Raw genomic sequence first — 22,324 nt, 5'->3', positions numbered from 1 at the left:
GCTTATTTTTCAGAAACACAAAGATCAGCAAGTAAAAAGAGGAAAACATAAAGCTCGACTCATTGTTATTCAGTTCAAGGAAGCTCAAGCTACTGTATACATGGCATTATTGAACAAGTAGTTCTGAGAAACTAAATAATAACACTTAGATGATTAATTCAGTAAAAAAGAAATAAATGACACACGTTTAGCTTTGAATAACTTAACAGGAACTTTTGCGAAACGATCTGAGCTGCACATTTTCTTCCATCGACCCATTTATGCACATTTTGCTCCCTTCCTGCAGGCGGTGATTTGTCTTCTCCATGACTTTAAGCAAGCCTGGAGGACCTTTGTGTGTCTATGGTGCAAACTGTGGTGCACATAAATGCAGAGAGGCAAGACAGGGAATAGGAATGAAATGTATTGCTGTGCAAGGATATATTTAATGCCTAAAGCAAAGACACAACCCTGCAAAAGGGCTGAGGGGAGGTGCAGAGGTAAGTGTTAGGCTATCCTGAGATTATAGTCCTCTTCAGAAACCCTTCATTATTTGCAGCCTGTTGAAGAAACCTGCAGTCTGCATAGATGGATGGTCTGTGAGGCTTGTGCTGGGGATCTCTGAAAGTCTTCTCCCTCTGCGTTTTGGGAAGTTGTTGTTTTCAAGAAGTGTATGCTGCAATCCAATTATCACAGTTGTGACCGCTACTCATTTTGGGGGAGAGAGATTGAGCTTGTTCTATGCTGTCAAGCAAAGAATTAAGGGAAAACTGGCTCCACGCACAAAAAAATGAAGGGAAGAGGACAAAAGATAAAAAGCCAGAGCATTTTCTCCAGTGCTGGCAGTTCAGCTGTTGGAATAAAACAGGAACAGTATACAATTTAAGATGTAACATCCTGGGTTTATTCCTCTGGCCTGAAGCTGAGCTCTCTGTAGCCCCTCAGAGAGACAAATCTAACTGAGGTCTATAAGAGAGAGGGTTTATTTTACCAAGGACACTGTAATCAGCATGTACTCACTTGACAAACTGGTTACACTGGTGAATATCAAGATAAAATATATCCTCTTTGTCTGAGCTGGTCTCCTTTCGTCTTATGTCCTTTAAGAGAAAGACTGACCACATATAGGGAGGAATGGAAAAGCAAAGGTGGAAATTAGCACAACATCTGTGGAAGGGGCACAACCTGTGGGTTCCAGTTACAGAAGCTTCTTTGAGAAATCATGAAGCCAGCCAGCACTGCTGTCTGATCTCCATGAGATATGTCGCCTCATCAGAGCATGTCCTAGGACTGGAACTAAGGTCCAGTACAACTTTCTAAGCTGAATGTTGTGACAATTGGTGGCTGCAAGACTAGTGTTTATGGGTGAGGATCATCCCAAATCTTTGCCATACTAAACCTGCCCTCTGCTTGAATCACATAAGGGCTTCCTTAAAAAAAACAAAACAAAACAAACAAACAAAAAAACCCAACCAAAACCAGAAAACAACCCACAACTGAATAAATAAAAAATTACTAATAACATGTTTTCCACAAATGTAAAAAAAACCACCCCACTTTCTTTGTTATTCCTCCCCCTTTGTTTTAAGCAGCCTTCGAATACTACTGTTTGTTTCCAATAAGCTGTTCCATTATATTTTGTGTGTATTGAATAAGCACGTATTTGAAACCCCAGCTGGGCATGTTTTCAGCAGATACAGTTGAAACCAGCTGGAAGCATTTCCATAACTAATAAGAAATAGCATAAATAAGAGTGTTTTGTATTTCAGTCCTGTGGCATTACAGTCACTTTCATTTACAGGGGTTTTTTGAGAGATGTCAAATTTATTTTAGAATCGCAAAGATTACATGATGTGCTAACTTCTGAGGACCTCTAAGCAGTACTCGCAGGAATATCAGCCTGCAGAAATTAAGATTTTTTTCTGCAAGATACATAACATTCATACAGATTTTAACTCTTTCTACACCGATAAGAGAATAGTGCTATAGGAAGAAATATCATAATAATAATTGTAGGTTTCTGGACTGAGTGGCAAACATAGTAGGTATAGTATTTGAATGTAAAAATATGAAAAAATACAAAGTCAAAAGGACTCCGTGACATGACTTCCAGGAACTCGTGAGAAAAGTCCTAATTCCTGTAGATGACAGCCCTAATTTCTGAAAATAAGAAGCCAAAAATCTATTAATCTGAATTCCGGGAAAATTAATTTCAAGAAATTATTAATTTCACCATTATAACTTATTTCAGTTATTCTTTTTGGGCCGTTACTGTGTTACAACTACAACACCACAGTGAGAAAACACGTTAGCATTTCCATGTTTTGTGGATGGAAATGTACATGAGGAACTGAGACTAGGAGCTAGATCTGTAAAGTATTTGTATCCAGGCAGTTAGTACCACAGTTCATAACACATCAATAACTACCTCCTGCAAGCTTTACTTCACCGGTAAAATCCGCTTTCTCTTCTCCAGGCTAGGTCTCTCCAGGTCTCTCAGCCTTTCCTCGTAGGAGGAACACTCCAGTCCCTTCATCACCTTCACGGCCCTTCACTGGACTCTCTCCAGTATGTCCTTGTCTCTCCTGTGCTGGGGAGCCCAGAACTGCCTGCCATAGACCACATGTGGCCTCACCAGTGCTGAGTAGAGGGGAAGGATCACCTCCCCTGACCTGCTGACAACACTTCTCTTAGTGCTGCCCAGGACACCATTGGCATTTTTTGTCACAAGGCCACACTGCTGGCTCATGTTCAACTTGGTGTTCACCAGGACCCCCAGGGCCTTTTCTGCCAAGCTGCTTTCCAGCTGGGCAGCCCCCAGCATGTACTGATGCTTGGGGTATGCACCTCCCCAGGTGCAGGACTTTGCACTTCCCCTTGTTGAACTGCATGAGGTTCCTGTCAGCCCATTTCTCCAGCCTGTCCAGGTCCCTCTGGATGATAGCACGACACTGTGGCCTATCAGCCCCTCCTCACAGTTTGGTGTCATCAGCAAATTTGCTAAGGGTGCACGCTGCCCCATCATCCAGATCCTTTATGAAGATGTTAAACAGGACTGGCCCCAGTATTGACCCCTGGGGTACACCATTAGTTACTGACCTCCTATTAGACCTTACACCGCTGATCAGGACTCTCTGGGTCTGGCCGTTCAGCCATCTTACTGTCTTCTCATCCAGCCCATCCTGCAGCAGCTTGTCTATGGGGATCTTATGGGAGACAGTGTCAAAGGCCTTATTGAAGTCCAGCTAGACAATGTCCACTGCTCTCCCCTCGTCTATGAAGCCAGTTATTTCATCAGAGAAGTTTCTCAAGTTGGTCAAGCATGATTTGCCTTTGGCAAATGATCCTGATGAACGGCACTTGTCGTTCGTGTGACTGGAAATGGTTTCCAGGATTAGCTGCCCCATCACCTTCCCAGGGACTGAAGAGAAGCTGACTATCTGTAGTTCCCTGGGTGCTCCTTCTTGCCCTTCTTGAAGACATGAGTGACATTTGCTTTCCTCCAGTCTTCAGGCACTTCTCCCAGTCATCATGATTGATCAAAGACTATTGAGAATGGCCTCATAATGGCATCTACCAGCTTCCTCAGCACTTGTGGATGCATCCCATCAGGGCCCATGGACTTGTATATGCCCAGTTTGCGTAAGTATTCCCTGACCTGATACTCCTCCACCAAGGGTACATCTTCCTTGCTCCAGCCTTTTCCCCTCATCTCTGGGACCTGGGATTCCTGAAGGCAAGTCTTGCTAGTAAAGACTGAGGTGAAGGCAGCATTCAGTGCCTAACCCTATGTCACCAGGTCATCTGCCTCATTCAGCAGGAGGCCCTAGCCTTCCTTTTGTCACCTGTCTACTTATAGAAGCCTTTCTTGTTGCCTTTGGCATTCCTGACCAGATTCAATTCCATTTGGGCTTTAGCATTCCTAACTTCATCCCTGGGTGCTCAGTCAATTTTATGTATTCTTTCCAGGTCACCCATCCTTACTTCCATGCTCTGTATGCTTCCCTTTTGTGTTTGAATTTGGCCAGGAGCTCCTTGTTTATCCACACAGGCCTTCTGGGATTATTGCATGACTTCCTACTCACTGGGATGATCTGCTCTGGAGATTGAAGGACGTGATCCTTGAATATTAACTAGCTTTCTCAGACCCCCCCTTCCTTCTGGGACCCGAGGAGACCTTTGAAGAGGTCAAAGTCTGCTGTCATGAAGTCCATGGTTGTGATCTTCCTTTTCACTCTCCTCTCTGCACCTCAGGATCCTGAATTCCACCATCTCATGGTCACTGAAGCCAAGGCTGCCTTTGGTCTTCACATCCCCAGTGAACCCCTCCTTGTTGGTGAGTATAAAGTCCAGGAGAGCATGTCTCACAGGATCACAGAATCACAGAATGGTAGGGTTGGAAGGGACCTCTGGAGATCATATAGTCCACCTCACTGGCTCCTCTGTCACTTGGATGAGGAAGTTATTATCAATGCATTCCGGGTACCTGGATTGCTTGCGTCCTGCTGTGTTGTCCTTCCAGCACATATCAGAGTGGTTGAAGTTCCCCATGAGGACCAGGGCCTGCAAATATAAGACTGTTCCCATCTGTCTGTAGAGGGCCTCATCCACTTGTTCGTCCTGGTCAGGTGGCCTGTAGCAGGCACACACTATAATGTCACCTTTTAACTTGTGCATTATGTCACCCAAGAACTTGTGTGTTATAAGCCAGGTCTTCTTCCTCCCACGTAGTGGATATGTGAAATGTATTCAAAGAGAGATGGCTTTATTACTACTGAGCTTCATATAAAACTTCTTCATCCCAAAGTTTATGAGAGTATGGTCAGAGTATTACAGTTGCAATAAGGACCTCAGAAAGCTTAGGTTGAAGGTCCCAAATTGTTTCTCATCAGTGAATAGACAGACCTCACCAAAAGCTGAAGTAGCCACAGATTTTACCTGCAGTAGCATAAGAACCTTCATAGGTCTTCAGGGGCTGTGTATTTTTTTAAGTACCAACATTGCACCCCAAATCATACTTTATGCATCAGAAGTGGGTTTTAGGTCTGATTCTGTGTTATTTGCCAAATCTGCATGTGAATTCAGTGTCCACAAAGGGAGACATAGATGAGCTTCCTGAAATTAAAATATTCACCTGTTCTCGTTCAAGTTCACATAGCTTACAATTCTCTCCTTTCAGCATCTCCTCCATTTACTCCTAAATTGTATGAAGTGTCAGGGAACACAGGATCAAATTATGGAAGGCACCCTGTGGCTCTTCTGTGCAGAATTCACAGGTTGGGGTGATCTGTTGGAGATGGAAGTCACTGTATGCTCCTGCTGCTCTCAGCCTGCTCAGTCACTTGTCCTTTTTATCCAGCACAGCTCATAGATCCTGGCAGAGGAGGCAAGTTAATGTGCTGTCATTAATGTAATTGAGACATCCTCCACAGGGATTGGAGAGACAGCAACGGTCCTGTGATTTCTAATGTTATTTGTTGACACATAGCGTTAACAAGAAACTCGGTTCACAGTTTCTAATCTATAAAGTGAGCTCTCTAAATTAGTTGTAAGGCCTTGCTTTCACATGTCTGCCCACGTCTCTTAACCACCTCACCATCTCTACGTGCTTCTCTGTATCCTCTTCCAACTATATCAAATATTTTTCATTTTCAGTCCCTAAAAAGTTTCAACTTTCCTTTGAGGATCTACTGGTTTTCTGTGTTACTCAGATTATAAAGTATACAATGTGTAAATTTTAACCAGTTTCAGGGCATGGGGTCATTTGTATGGTTCCTGTAAGTGTAGAGTTACAGGTTCTATATACTATCAAGCAACACTGAAGTGACTTTCAGGACTCCTCATTATCAGTGTTGGGGATGACCTACTAGAAAGTAGCCTTAAGCAGCAGGTCCGGGCATTCAGGGTGGTTCATCAGAGAAAACATGCAAGACTTAATTTGCACCTGAGATTGTCATTTCATCCCACCTGAAATACTTTGAACAAAATAGTCTCATTTGATCATCAGACTCACAACTAGGTCTTCCCCAATCATCACCTATGTTATTGCTTACAAAATGGAGTGGTGCAGCGTACAGTCGATTGTCCTGGTTTAGCGCCAGCCAGCAGCTCAGCCCCATGCAGCTGCTCTCTCACTCCCCCCCAGTGGGATGGGGGAGAGAATCGGAAGAAAACTCGTGGGCTGAGATGAAGACAGTTTGATAGTTAAATGCACAAATGAAGCAAAATAAGGAATTAATTCACTCCTTCCCATCAGCAGGCAGGTGTTCATCCGTCTCCAGGAAAGCAGGGCTCCGTCACATGAAAGAGTTTCTTGGGAATGCAAATGCCTTCACTCCGAACGTCCCCCTCCTTCCTTCTTCTTCCCCCAACTTTTATTGTTGAGCACCATGTTACATGGTATGGGATATCCCTTGTGGTCAGCTGTCACGTCTCTGTCCCCTCCCAACTTCTTGTACAGCCCCAGCCTGGGGCAGCGTGAGGAGCAGAAAAGGCCCTGATGCTGTGTAGGCACTGCTCAGCCATAGATAAAGCATCCCTCTGTTATCAACAATGTTTTCATGACATATACAAAACGTAGCCCTATACGAGTTACTATGAAGAAAATTAGCTCTGTCACAGCTCAAACCAGTACATTGATCACATCATGGAATAGTTTGGTATCTGTGATGGGGATTAGCCTACTAATGGTAGCCCTGATGCATCAAACCTTTGCTGGATACCAGTGAAAGTTCACATGGATTTGTAAGCGTGAGTTGATTCAGAGAAGGATGCGTACACTAGCTTACTCTTTATGTGCAATTTTTTAAATTGCAGCAAGCATTGCACTTGGCTAATAATACAAGTAGACATAACATATTCCAGATCTTTTTCATGCAGCTGAGGACTCCTAAGAAATTCGAGTAGCTTTAAGATAAAATGTTGTGTGGGACGATAGGATAGATCCTATCACCTAATAGCTCTCAATTTCTAAGGGACTACTGTTATGTGGCAATTTATTTATTCAGAGGTATGGTGTGAATGCGAAGCCTTTTGCAGAATGCCAGATGTCTAAAACTGGTTACATCACTTAGAATAAAAGCCGGATTAATAAATTTTCCCTGAGAAGAGAGGAAATTTTTGGATTTGTAATTTTATAGGTGAAAAGCAAGAATGGGCAAGAAAATGGCAAGTACAATTTTCTAAATAATCCGATAAATGCGACTATTTTGAACTAAAAAAAAAAAAAAAAGAAAAAGTACTTACCTTTTGCTTTACACATTGTTCTTGCATCTTAAAAGTGTCCTCCTCCACCCAGCTTTGGGAACAGCAGCAATGGCAGTGACACACTATAAATAGTGAATAGCTGAAATGAGCAGTTCATGAATACCTAATAGCCTAAAATTTGTTTGCATAAACCATTCAACAATTATGAAACATATTTGCAGAAATCTGTGTATAAATGAGTCAGGAACAGAAATAACAACCAAATTAGTCAGATAGTTAGACCACAGCATATAATAAGGCCTGTTCTAATGAACATATAACTTGTTTTGAACTCAGACATAAAATGTATTATTGCAAATGACCAGTGCTGTGCAAGCTATAAGTGCCGTTGGACCCATCCTTCAGCCTTTGGTGACACCACCAAGTTAATGTGGGTGAGCAGTAGAACCCATTTACAAAGGCTTGTGTGTTTTTGGGGAACATGACCTGCATCTGGTCAGCTTTACCACTGAAATCATATATTACAAGATGAAGGGCCTGTTAATCGGATATGTCAGCATGTGATTTACTGTGCTGAAGTCTCTACAACTCCACAAATCATCTCTATCCATCTGATGGTTCGCCTGCAAATGTACTGTGCTTTTTGAGAAATAGAAGTGTTGCTTTTTTGATGGAGTGATTTACATTTAACAGATTAACAGTACTGTCATATGCAGATAGTGCATTTCCCTTTCATTTTTTAAAAGCATATTCTTGTACAAGCCCAGCTAATCTGTATTTGCAGCCAGCAGGTTTGCGTGTACAAGCAGACTTTTAGGCACATAACAGGACAAATGCAAGCACGTTGATGTAACCTGTACTAGCTCCGTGCAGGTGTGTTCAGTCTGAAGAATAGACATCAATTGAAGAATTATTGCTGCAAATTGCAAGTGTGGACATGTGCACAGAAAATAGTTGCTCTGATAATGAATAGTCTATTTTCTTCACATTAATAATACAAGTTTACTTATGTAGGCTCAAAATAAAAATCCTTAGTAACCTACGGAGTGAAAACTCCCTGCTGGGTTTATGGAAGATACCACAGGGCTGTGCAATTACCGCTGTGCTTTATTGTATTGTTTGATGTGTTCTTCAGGGACCTCATGTTCAGCCTGAATGGAGATAGAGCCAGAATAGTCTGCTAAGCTTAAAATACAAAAAAGATGATTTTGAACTTTTTTTTTTTCTAAAAAGATAATATTAGTCCACTGGGAGTACAAAGTTCCTCCCATACAAAGAAAGAGTTGCTGACCTTGCTGAGAAGGTCAAGCAACATCCCAGCAAGAAGAGCCCCTAAAACATAGGAGGAATTCTTTATTTGAAAAATTCTTATTTTCATTAAAAAAAAAAAAAGGTCATGCAAAGAATCAAATCACAGGTGTTAAATAAATGCCCTACTTGGAACAAAGAAGTACCCTTTATTCAGAAGGGTCAGCTTTTTTTAATTCTACTTTTACCCACTGTCCACTGCCATGCTGGTTACTGAATTGCACCAGAGTAACTCAGAGACATAGACTGGGTCACATATAAAGCAGCTATTTTCATTTGTTCTGGGATTTTTCCGTCATACCACTTTTTGTATCCCCCAAGATTCTTTATCATTTATGGTGAAAACTGACATCCGTTTCTTGCATTGATATGTAGACCAGCTCAGGTGCATGATTTCAGCAGTACTACTCAGCTTTATAAAGGTGAAGAAGCACATTCAGAAGTCTTCCTTAGTGTGTCTTAATCTTGAAGTCTCGACTGAAAGACATTCTGAGAAGGTTTTCTATGTATGAGCTGGGCAGAAACTCGAATTCCTGTTACCCAGGACATTCTGAAATTAAAAAGCAAAACCTAAAACTGTATAGAAAATATGTACTTCGAATCTTCTTCTTGTGAAGATTTATTTCAATTCAAGCTTTAAATTCAAGCTCATTTCTTTTTTTCTTGAAACTTTTCAAGAGAACCTGGGTAACCCAGCAGCCCTGTGTGTAGTTGTGACAATTGGGAATACACCTTTTAGACTACCAGGGAATCAGCAGCTCTGCTTGCGAGTAGTCTATATCTGTATAGGTTTTAATATTTCAGCTTAACTGTGGGAAGACACAATAATGGCAAAGTTATAAATGGTAATTAGCTATTAACTCCATAAAATACAGAAAGGGTTAGGCTGCAGAGCAGTTACTTTAGTTGAGATGAACATAAAAATTTTTTCTTGGAAGCACTTTTAATAGAGTGTGGTAGCAAGCCAATAATGATTTGCAGCATGCTCCCTGTAAGTGCAGAGAAATACATGCTCAGAGCCTGACCTCCTGGTTCAATAAAGCATTTGTTGTTCAAATTAGAGGTGTTCATGTGAGTCAATAAGTGGGATATTAAATAAGGAGCTGTGCAGAGCTGTAGTGAACATTCTCCCTGAGGTGGGCAGTGCTGTGAAGCTCTTCCAGAGCCATTTGCATGGGCTGCTTCATACCACTTGCCCAGGCACAGTGTTGTCAACCAAGCCATGTGGTGGTCACGCACTTGGCCAGATGTGCCTCTCCATGTCCACAGGGTCCCGGGGAAGGAGGGCAGCAGAGACTGGACTGGCAGGATGAGGAATGTGCTCTTCTTCTTACTCTCTACTGAGTTTGAGGGGTCTGTACATCTGTTGGCCACCTGTTTTCAGGATGGCACACCATATTGCAAGGCAGCAGCTGGATTAATCTGTTTGCAGTGACAGTTAATTTTATCTCATTTCATTTAATTTGGATAGAAGCAACACTTTCACATATCAAGGGCCTGTAACATTGCTCCACAACACCGTCTCAGGGCATGAAAACATGGAAGAATCTCAGCTTTCATTAAGGATTTTTCCACACCGTTCCTTTGTCAAAATAGTTTGAAATTTATAAATCAGAAATGGATTGATTATAGACCTAGTCCTACCTCCCTGCATGACCATTATGAAATTTCAAAGACGGTGTTCATAGGCACATATCTATAAAATAGATAAATACCTAATTCTAGAGAAGTGAAATAACTGGAGAGACAAAATACTAGGAATAATCCAGGAACAGTTGCTTTTTAATGTAAATACTTTAATATAAATTAAGGAGGTGGATATTTTCATTCACCCACACTTGCAAATGCTGTCCTAACTTCCTGGGCCTTGGTTGTGTGAAATAACTCTGTTAATGCTGTTGATCCTATGTCTGTCCGTCTGTAAACAGGACATATGACTGCAGTTTTAAGTGCACACAGCATGCTACCATTTGTCTGGTGATCTCGAGTAACACCACAAAGCCAGGCATTCTTCTGCAGTACAGATAGATGTTTTGGTTCAGCGCACTGGGTTCTTGGACTGCCTCTTGCTCCCAAGTTCAGGTCTCTGGATCTTTGCTGCTGCAGGTACTTCGTCTAGTTAGATTAAAGCCAGCATGCAGATGCTTACCTGTGCTACAGTCACAGCTCCTCTTTTGCTTACTAAAGCTTACTGTGGAGCCAAACATGCTTAATTTTACCAAACATTTGTGGTCACAGGCTATTCTGGTTAAATTATCTGAGTTTTAAAATTTGTTACTCTAGCAACATACACTGTACAGTGAAATGCTGACGGTGATCATATCATATAATTTCTGTCAGGAATATAAGTAGTTGAATTGCTGATACTCCTGCCCAAACTAAAAATAGGCCAAGTTTGGCCCGGATATAAGTAAGTACATTTTGTTGGAAGGAGCTGAAACAAGTGTTGATATAGCTCTATATTTAGTGTAGGAGAAGGTACGAAAATAAAAGTGATAAAACAGGCTGTCTGTAATAAAATGCCATGACTGCATATGCTGCTGCTTTTACTCTGGAACGATTCATATGACTTCTACATGCACGCTTCTGTTGTAAAATCTATCCCGATAGCCATTTTCCAAGATGCTTATAAACATGTAACACTCCTGAGTGTTTCTCTGTGGCTTTTTTGCTATCGCATCTTAGCATCTTGAATTTTTAGGTACCTTTTCCTCATGCCGTCACCCGAGGAAGTATGATGCAAGTCTACTGTTTTGTATCAGGTCAGGAAATGAATGATAGAGGGACTTACTAGAGTAAACGTCTAGGAAAGCAAGAACCTGAAACTGAGTCTCAGTTCACTTTTTTCACCTAATTTGTTGCCACGTGCAAGATGAGAGGTGGCTTCTATAGTTTCTCAGTTGTAACTACTCAGTGCCAAAAGGAAGCATCTTTAGAGTTTGGACAGCCTCTTCCTTGCTTGTTGCCAGGTATGCTTGATGCGCAAACATTTTCAAAAGTGTAGAAAACAAACTGTAGGTTGTTCAGTTTGTAGTGGTGCTTTTGGATAAGGTAAATTGCTCAGTCTGAACCGCTCTCCTGGGGAAATGACTGTCCATGCAATATTGTACATTATTTTTTCTGATCCCATCTGAGGTGCAAAGTGTATGAAAACAGTCCGGACGCGTATTACTCTCTGAATCATCAAAAGCCCCTTGCTACCCAGCAGTGAGCTTTGGAGCCCCACCACAAAAGTAACCCAGAGCTGAGTAACAGCACTGGTGCCGAGGGGACATTGAAATCAAGTAAGACCATGGGCTGCTGCTCACAGCATTTTAGGAAAACTGCACAGGAGACCATTCTTCAAACCTGACGCTCAGTATTTATGTAGCAGGCAAGAGCAAAGAAGCACTTGCATTTGGATTAAAAAGCAATAAATTTTGGAAAGCCTGTGATGGTCGCGGAGCTTAAAGGTTCCTGTGTTTGATTCTAGAGCAGGTGTTTGCCTGTGAAGATTTAGTTACTGGCCATGTTCTTTACCTCCAGTTAGATGTTCAGGTAATGGAATATTTCATTCCTCTCTGATTTTTGCTTTCTGGTGCTTCTCACACACACTGAATCTGTCCAAAGTTGTTTTTTTTTTCTTTCTTTCATTTTGTTTTCTGGCAGAGCCACTAAAAGAGGTTAAATGTCAATGAGTTTCAAGAAATCCCCAAGGGCTGTAGTTCACTCATTTGTACCCCTGTCAGAGCACTGTGGCATTACTAACCTGGAATCATTCCTGATTGACACAAGGGGAGAATCAAATTCTGCCTATCCTGTAGTTCTCAATGTGACTGATACTTGCATTTTGTTGTCACTGGAAAAAATGAAATACTGAGAAGTACATCTCTCCTTTCAGGTGATTTAAAAAAAAAGGGATCATTTTTTAAGCATGTCTCTTCCTCATTAGGAATTTGAAGGTAGTTTTATGTCATTTTGAAGGTTTATTTATGTATTAGGACTGTTCATTTTCCATATGATGCAAAAAAACAAAACCAAGACTAAACCCTGTGTTTGATGAAAAGCCTCCGCTAAAAAAACCCACACAAGCTCCCTCAAAACAGTCTGCTTGATGTCATCTGTGTCATCAGTTTGGAAACAGGTAGTGACTTAACTCACTGACTCTCATTCATTTTGTAACCCCTGAGATGAAGAGTGCTGTAGAAGAAATATGTTTGCAATTGCCATCAGTGGAGGATTTCTCTAGGGTTTGTGAGAATATTTGCAAACCAAATGGTTTCATCATAAATGTATTAATTACCTTAGCAACATAAAATTGTGCATAATTTGCTTCTGAGCATTTTCCTTCTTGCTTGCTTAAGCATTCAAGTTCTGGAAGAGCTGCCGTTGTCTTTTCTGAGTGGAATATTCCCTAGGTCTGCATTCTTGTGAGAAATGATCCGTGTCCCCCAACAGGACATCGATTTTGCTTGGATTGTTAAAGGCTGCAATTTGAGAAGGGAAGGAAAGGGAAGGGCTAATCCTCTCAGAGGTTTAACCAAACAGATAGTCTTTTTCATTAATAGACCTTTAGATATATCTGAAGCAAGTTGGAAGTTAAACCTTATACCCTGTCTGTGGCTTGGGGGTGTTTGACCTGTGCATCACTTTTTTGTTCTAAACAGTATGTTACACTGCTTTGGTGCGCACATCCTATGTGCAGAAACCTTTTTCCAGTACAGCTGCTGAACAGTATGTCAAAAGGAATTTATCCTGGCAGTTCAGTTGGCTCAGTTCGTTCACTTTATCCTGGCATAAACTGAACCAACATAAGTAGCGACAGACAAGGGCAGAACTGGAGGAAAAATAGGAATTTTGCACCTTTTTTCAGTTGCCGTTCCTATATTCTACTTCTTGTGTGACTAACATGTACATTTGTAGTCATGTTGCTAGATGCAGATGTTTTTCTGTTACTGTTGCTGTCTCATCTTAAAGGAAAATTCTCCTTACAGTATATTTGACTTGTGTGTCTCACATCACCTTATTCTCCTAGGAGATCTAGAAATGCCGTTCATACATATTTTCCTGTGATACAGCTAGAAGTTTCTGTGATGAACATAGAAATAAATTCTTCACTTTTTCCCTCCCCACTTTTAACCAGGTAGACAAGAAAATTGTCCGCACAGAAATTGGAGTCCTTCTTCGCCTTTCGCATCCAAACATTGTAAGTTTCACCTTGTTCTTTCAGCCCACCTTTGTTCCTGTGCTTTTTTAAAAGTTCTTTCTGTTCCTGAGAGATGACTGGTGTGGTTCGCCTGTACAGACTTGGGAGAGTCCTGGGTTAAAACTTCAGGTTCTCCTCATGAGCTCATTAGCAGCTCATTATGGAAGACTGTTCAATTATACTTACACTTTAAAAAAAAATATTGCGGTTCTGACAGAGTTGACTGAGAAACTATGCAAAAGGAGTTCTGTAAATAAAAGGAAAGCTTGGTGTTGTCAGCCCTTGGAGGGTGGGGAAGGTCTTGCATTCAGTGACTCAGAAAGGTTGTCAGACAGGTGTTGACAAACACTAATGAAAGCAGCTTCTTGAACTCCTGTGTTGTATAGAGGTTGCTGAGGTATGAAGAGTATGAATATAACAAAAAAATATAAAATAGGGAATGCAAAGGAGATAAGGCTAGCGAAAAAAAAAAGGATGGGTGGGAGAGAACATGTGCAATAACTTGCTCAACTGCAAGGTAAATGATGCACCAGCTTCAGTTGGTACCATCCTCTGCTTTATTGACTGTGTTGTTTCATGCTGTTGGCCCTGGGATATGCTCAGCAAGAAGACAGATAAGCAAAACGAATCATTTTTGTTATCTTTACCAGATAAAACTGAAGGAGATATTTGAGACCCCTACAGAAATCAGTCTTGTTCTGGAACTGGTCACAGGTGGAGAACTATTTGACAGGTAAGTTACCTGTACACACCTCGTTCAGTACCTTCCCCAAGGATGTTACAGTCCAGATTCCTTCTCTGCACATAATCCCTGTGTTAGTAACTATTGGAATTATTTCATCAGAATGTGGTTTATTCACATGAGTAAATTTCTGTAGGAATTGGCTTAAAAATGTGTCTGGAAATGTGATTATCGTGAAATTTTTTTGAAACGGTACATGAGTTGAAAATGGAGGAAATAGTAAATTCTGAAGAGCACACAGTATTGAAGGAAGGTGCTCAGCAGGTGCATAGCATCAGAGTGGACTAGAGCAGACAAAAGCAAGGACGACCTGGCAAAATTGCATTGACACATCATCATAAAATATGGTAGGTGGCAATCAGCCTGCCAGGAGGGTAGTATTATTTCAAATATGAAATTGGTGAGCAGAACACGAAGAAAAAAATTATCTTTGGTAATCTTTTTATTTATAAAATCTCTGGTTTTATTACAAAGGTTCTGCAAAACAACTATTGAGTTCTGAAGGTATTGTTTATAAGGCTGCACGTGCTTGTGGTGTAGGTGCATATGCATAAAGCAAAATAATTCTGCAACAGTGCTGGGGTGATATTTTACTGGTAGGGATTTGTTTTTTCAGAGCAAGCAAAGATACAAAAAGCATTTGATACTGGTTTGAGTAAACCAATTAATTCACTGGCATTGGCGATTTGCAGCTCACGTAAGGACAGGTTATTTGATCTTCCTTCTTCTGTAATTAAAGTTTAGTACTTTAGAGGACTGTTATACACATACACATCAAGGACTCAGTCTGAAAGTATCTTTAACTTGAAAAAACAAAAGCATACTTTTTTTTTGTACTGCGGTCGTAGCTACAACCTTGAGATGAACTCTTTCTGAACAAAAACAACAAAAGCAACTCCTCCTGAAACATCTTTAGTTCGACAGAAGAAAGGTGCATACTCTCTGAAGACTCAGCCAAAGCAATCAGGAGAAATGTGCTGCAAGTCAGACAACCAGCGAGAGCCCAGTCCTGAGCTAGAGAGGACCCTGCGCAAGTTGCCTTACCTTTCACGTAGCCCTTTATATTTCCACGTGGTTTCAGATTGGGAGGTTTTCAGGCAGGCTGGATACTCTGCAGTAGTCTTTGAGAAGAGTTTGCAAAGGGAAAACACAAATATGCCACTGAAATTGTTGGTTCCTGAGCAGGAACCATCTGTGTGGTAGAAGAACTGAAGACGAAAGACTTCATGGGATCCAGGATGGAGAACTGCATTATTTGGTGGAACTAGGATTTAATATTACGACATTTTCAACATTCTGTAATCTGTACTCAGCAGTGATTATCGGATCTGAGCTCTCAGATTGATTTTTCCCCAAAATTGTATGCTTAATCCAGTAGTTTGGCTAGGACAAGCTGTCTGTCATTGCCTGATGAGAAGCAAAGCTGTTTAGCCACTTAATAGAATTGCGGTGCCCCCTTGTGATGCCACGAATGAGCATTAATACTATGGAGGTCTTCTGAATTCAGCATCATCCTTTTCTCCACATACAACAGAACTGGAAACTTTGACAATACAGTCCTCTCTGATCTGTGATTTGGAAAAAAAAGACCCAAGCAATGAAACAAAAAACATAAAGAGCTATTTTCGGCTGTTAAGCTAGCAATAGGAGTATTACTTCACTCTTCGACCTTAAACCAAAAATAATTTAATGGAAATGTGCAGCCAAGATGTTTTGCGCTAGTCACTCCAATTCAGCGTTATCTCTCCCTTTCCTCTCTTTCAGCTGGGCTGAAGGATTAACACTTGTGTTCTTCTATACAATGGCTGCCCTCTGAGTTTTAGTGAGGGCAGATCTATCTTTCTGCCTTTGGGCAGACTTCCCCCCTCATGCTTAATCTTTTCAATCCATACCTCTTTTTACCATGCATGAAGGAAATGTCCTGACTTACAGAGAGGCCTTGTGCACTGTTTCCTCTTCGCTTGCATGACTCCCGTCCCAGGAGAAACCAAAATGACCCTGGAAAATCTCCTGCTGGGCAAGGGGGTTGTGCCAGATGTGGGGGGAGAGATGTGACCGTGTCTTGAGATCCACCCTACAGTTGTCCTCGAGACAAGACCCTGTACAGAGAGTGTGTGGGCAAGCAGGACCCCAGCGTGGCCAGGGACCACCCCAAGGGTTTGGAGGACCTTATGTGCTTGCTGCGCAGCTACGTGACTTTGTAAACCACTGTCCATACACAGGCAGCAAAGCAACTTCTGTACTCTGGAGGAGTTGCTCTTATGCCTCTTCCAAATTCTCTGTCAGCAAATGATATGACTAGATCTGTTACACAAACGCATCTGTTCTTACTGTAAACATCTTCATTGCTGTTACTGTTACTGATAATTTTGGTAATGTGCCAGTAGTTTTTATACCAACTCTTTTATTGCTCTAGTTTTCTGCCATCCCAGATGTCCGATCTTATTTTGAACAGCATTTGAGCTGCAGATGAGTAAGTTCTTTTACGTACACATTCCCCTTATCATGAAGATGATTTTATAAATACCCAAGATTCAATTAGTTTTCTAGAATCCTATTAGTATTGTTGATGTGCTGCTGGTTTCATGCCAGTCTAACATAAAAGTTCTGGGCAATAAATGTTTTCACTTCTTTCGCCATATTTAATATTTCTGTTAAGTCATCCACGTTATTGCTAAAATGAACTTTCATTATGATAATTATGCAGTTATGTTACCCAAAATAAGATAAATTTAAACAAAAGTATCAGTTACACACATCTGAATTAATACAGCTGAAAACAGTGTGGTTTTGGTTGTTTTTAAAAAGAAATCTGTTTCCCAGACTTCATAAATTACATAGTAGATCATACCCTGACATACAATATTGTGCCATCCCAAACACGACAAACATAACTCTACACTAAATTGGAGAAGTTTGTTTAAATTAGAATATTTATTGCCAGTTTGCATGATAGTTTTTGCCAGCCCAGTAAGTTTGCAGTGACAAAGAGCTTTTGAAGTAAGACAGACAGATGGATGACCTGACCAAGTCAGAGAGAAAACTGCAATAAATCTAAATTAACTGATATTCTAGTTCTTACCAGATGCTGTGTCTCCAGCCCAGTGCAGACACATGACTGACATTTGCTTGGCCCTCCTCTTTCATGTACTCTTTCAATATTCTTTTTGGAGTACTGCGTCCAGCTTTGGAGTCCTCAGCACAAGAAGGATGTGAACCTGTTGGAGAGGATCCAGAGGAAGGCCACAAAGATGATCAGAGGGCTGGAGCACCTCTCCTGTGAAGACAATCTGAGAGAATTGGGGTTGTTCAGTCTGAAAAAGTGAAGGCTCCAGGGAGACCTTATAGCAGCCATCCAGTATCTGAAGGAGGCCTACAAGAAAGCTGGAGAGGGACTTTTTATAAGGACATGTAGTGATAGGATGAGGGGTAATGGCCTCAAACTGGAAGAGAGTAGATTCAGATTGGACATCAGGAAGAAATTTTTCATTATGAAGGGTGGCGAGGCACTGGAACAGGTTGATCAGATAAGTTATGGATGCCTCATCCCTGGAGGTGTTCAAGGCCAGGCTGGATGGGGCTTTGAGCAGCCTGGTCTGGTGGGAGGTGTCCCTGCCCATGGCAGGGGGGTTGGAACTAGATGATCTTTAAGGTTGCTTCCAACCTAAACCATTCTGTGATTCTTTGACTCATTCCTGAATGTTTAAAACAGACATGCATGGTTGAAGTTCATTTAAACCAGCAGTGTTTTGACAAAGTCCTGAGCTACACCCTCTGGTATGGCTCTGAGTGTCCCAGCAGTGATATGCCCAACAGCAGGTGGATGTGTTTCCCATGCTGCCATGACACTGGGGGCAGGCTGCTGTCACACCGGTCCTCACCATGGCAGGAGCTAGGTGAAAAACAAAAACCCGAAATCAGCACAGCAGATCAAATGCGTGGCAGGGTGATCACTCTAACATTTGAACAGTCTCTAGAGGACTGTGTTTCCACTACACACCTTTTATGTGAGAAGTTTGAGTGATGGAAAGACATGATGAAATTTGGTTTTATTAGGTTTTTGGATGACATCATATTGTGCATACAGAATAAAAAACCATATGTGGGTACTTTTAAAAGGCAGATTTATAATCAGAAAGCTTCTCTCAATTTCAGCTCTTCTCCATTTAGCAGGAGAAAGATAGAGATGGAGTTGATGGAATTAACCCTCTAGCGGTTTCAAATAGATGGGACTGAATTTGAGCTCAAATAAATGGAATCAAATGTTTTAATATGAATTGAAGATCACAGTGGAAAAAAAGAGTTTAAATGCAGTGACCGTAAGAGAATGTAGAATAAATTAACACCACAAAAATTGATGTGGTTTTCCTGGAAAAAAAATTGACTCATCTCATTTATGTAGACAAAACGTTTGCCAAACTACTTGCTTTTTTAATACATTTTTATTAGTAATCAGTAAACCTTAGACTGTTCAAAGATTCGATTAGATAAGTAGCCAGTGGTCTCACATTTTTGTGTTAACCCCTTTGATTATTACTCTTCAGTTTTCTTTATAGTTCTTCCCTTTTGGAATAATTATGACTCTTCTTAAGCTTGATTTAGTTATATTTTTCTATTGCCTCTTCCTTTGCCTTCTGTCCCTTCATCACTCTTTACTTCAATGCAATTTCTTGGTACTGTTAACTTTGACTTTCTTTACTGTCACATGGTGTATTTCATTAGATTCTTGGACACATTGTTGACCTGGCTTTGCTTCTAACAATTAACCTCTTTATTGTTACAGGCAGTAATAAGTCTTGCAGTGCAGTAAAGTCTGATACATGTCTTTTATGGGCTCATTTTTTTTTGAAGTTGGTCTTTTCCATTCAGATTTTATTCATATCTATTGCCTTTCAGCTGAATCACCAATATATCACTTTTCCAAATACTAATTTCAGCAAAAAATGTCAGCTCTACTTCATTTTAGTCAGAATACCTGCAGATTGATCAGAATAGTTTTTTTTAGACTCTTTCTTTTTTCAGATTCAAATGATAATGTCAATCCATACGTTCTCCTTGTCTGTACTTTGACTTCTTGACCACAAACTCTTCTTTTTGTTCCTCCATCTTATTATTAAGTGCGCCAAACATTGTCTAAAAATACCGCTTATGTCTGAGAGTCTCTTGACTCACTTCCATTTCAGATTTCATGTAATTTCCTCTGAAGTATAGATTCAAGCTGATACTGTCTTCTTTTATGGATTGTACATTAACAAAAATATGAATTACTTGTTCTAAAGAACCTGCCTTTTTAAGAGATGTGGGAATGATTGCCTTTTACGGACAAAATTTCCTGAAGCCTTTCCAGGCTTCAGGCACACCTTGTTTCTGCTTACGGAAGTTAGAATTGCTAAGGGACATCAAAAAGAGGCAAGGACTCAGTCATCAGTCGCTAAAGTGGGGCTTTTTTATAAACTAGTGGCATCTTTTATTTGTTTCTGAGCTCTGGTCTCATTATGCAGTTGCGGTCTGTCTTCTGAAAGGGGTGAGAGTAGTCCTTTGGACTCTCTATTTCACATCAGCAAGTAACAGTCCCCTGACTCAGGACCAGCAAAACACCAAAGAGTTCTGACTTGACTACACCAACTGTGCCCTATTCTCTGAAATGAGAAGACAACACACAAATTAGCTCTAGTAAAAGTGCTCCTTGATGTCATAATAGCTCATTCAGCGTCTCAATTTCAGCTGCAGTAATGATAAAAACCAGTAATTTAAGAATAAAGATGTGTGCGTTAATGCTCATTTGTAGCCTTTCCAATGTAATTTGGTATTGCCTTCATGTACAGAGTTGTAATAATGCCTTTACACTTTTTTGTGGTCAGCGCCTTATTTTCTGTCACTGGACAAAATTACTTTAAGTCAGTCAGTATCTACCGGCTACAACATTCTCTTCAAGATGAAAGATACGAATGATTTTTTGTAAATGTTTGTGCATAAGATACTACTTACGGTGTGGTCAAGTATGCACTTAGAATTAGGTGAAACACCAGGCGCCAGAGGGAACACGCTTACAGCTTTATAAGTGACTGAACAACTCAAGCAATGATGATCGTGCAGTTGTAATACTGTCTGGCGTCCTGCCACTCTCTAAATGTGAACTGATGTGACATTAAAGCTTGCCTGATTCTTAACCCCACTGTGGAAGGCTTTTCACTTAAAACATTTTCATTTAAAATGTCCTCTTGCCTTTTCTTTGTTCTTGCTTGAGGTAACGCAGGAATTGTTAGCATGGGTTTGTCCTAGTTGGGACCAGCCTGTACGCTGCTAGCCCACTCTGGGAACTGGGCAAGCCTTTTGGAGGTAGGACACATCTGTGCCTGTGAAGCTTTTTCATTTGTTAGGTATTGTTAATACCAAGACTTCTTGTGATTAGAGCATCTCTGACACACGTATTCTCAGTTCTCTGCCACAGCCTCACTGCAGTAATATAGACATACATGGTCTGGATGCCCGACAAACTAGGAGAGACATGCCTGTTAAATTAATTAGGAAACTGATCAAGCCCTTAGCTGATTTCCTCAATTGTTAACAAATTTAGCTTTCACATTTGTTTGAAATGAAGAGGGGTTTTAACAGCTCTGTTCAGGTGACAAGTTGAGGTCTATATACCTACAACCTATATAGCTGTAGCCTAAATATTTGTATACAGGAAGTCTCTGACTGACCCACGAACTAATGGTGTGTTTATGCCTTGATTCAACACCTTTCCTGAAATTATAAAGTCACTTAGGATGTGAGTGCTTTGTACATTTTGTTTCTCATTGCTTTTTCTGTGTACATTATGACAAGAGCATGAAGGGAAGCAAAAATGTTTTAGGGCAAAGTACAGTAATCCTAGTATTCAAAGTACCAAAATGCTTGATGATGTTTTTTTGATGAAAGCCTGAAAGCAAATCCTTTTCAAATAATGTACTTCTCAGTTCAAAGTCGAGCTTTAGCTGCTGGAGTAAGGAATGTATCATACATCCATACACTGTAAGAGGTGCCAAGGCACAAAAGGCGGACTGGAATAGATGAACCTGAGATAATCCTGAACTGGATAATGATAATGTGAATAGTCCTGCGAATTGTGACATAGAGGGATATAAGCACAACGTATGTTATGCAGGCAGTCCCCAAGTTTCAGAATTTGGTGGCCGTTTGTTTCACTCTTATTGGGCAGTAAGCGATGTGCCAGAGTGAGCGTGGGGGCAATGTGTTTAAAACATCATGGCAGCTACAGCTGGTTTGGCATGGAGGGCTGGAGCAGGCAGGTTCAGGCAGTATCCTTCAGCCATCCTTGGGGGATCCAGGGTTTTGAGTTTTGTTTTTTAAACACCTTTGTAATCTCCTTTTGTAGGCTCTTCCAGTGGCTCTTCCAGCCTGGTAATTAGATCCAGCTTCAATACAGGGAAAAACTTCCTTTCTGCAAATTTGGCCAAAATCAGTTTGCCTTGACCCCAGCAGGTAGAGAGGAGGTGATTACTTCCTTCTTTGTAGGAAATTTTCATGCAGTGGAGGACTGCAGAAAGCTATGAATTTCGCAGTCCCTGCAATCTTTCGTCCCTGGTCATGTTTCCTACGTCTCAATTACTGTCTGTTGCACTTCCTCCACATTCCCACATCTTTCTTATAATGTAGTGGGACTCTTAGCTAGACAAAGAAATCCAACGAAAGCCTCACCGGTTCTTGGCAGGGCGGCTTCATCAGTGCCTCCAGTGCTGCTCTTTCCCGCTCCCCAGGCCACTGCCTCCTTTGCCGGCTGCCGGTGATCCTTCTCTTTGCGCCCTTGCTATTGCTCACCAGACAGGAGCTGTGAGGTGCTGAAATACCTCAGTTTTTCACGTTACCTCGCACAATCAGTTACACCAACGCTTTTGTTTGAG

General features: G+C 41.1%; 1 protein-coding gene across 2 annotated transcripts in view; it reads left to right on the top strand.

Annotated features, from left to right (window-relative positions):
• The window catches only part of CAMK4 (calcium/calmodulin dependent protein kinase IV), a 172,622-nt gene that overhangs the window by 82,341 nt on the left and 67,957 nt on the right, over window positions 1–22,324 (top strand). For both annotated transcript variants that reach the window (XM_054185910.1, XM_054185911.1), the window contains 2 exons: window positions 13,616–13,678; window positions 14,329–14,411. In XM_054185910.1, coding sequence (XP_054041885.1) covers window positions 13,616–13,678; window positions 14,329–14,411 — 146 coding nt within the window. The remainder of the gene's footprint in view (window positions 1–13,615; window positions 13,679–14,328; window positions 14,412–22,324) is intronic.

This window comes from Rissa tridactyla, chromosome Z (genome assembly GCF_028500815.1).
Source record: "Rissa tridactyla isolate bRisTri1 chromosome Z, bRisTri1.patW.cur.20221130, whole genome shotgun sequence".
Lineage (NCBI taxonomy): Eukaryota > Metazoa > Chordata > Aves > Charadriiformes > Laridae > Rissa > Rissa tridactyla.
The sequence above is the reverse complement of the archived record's forward strand: the minus strand, read 5'-3'. Positions and strand labels throughout refer to the sequence as shown.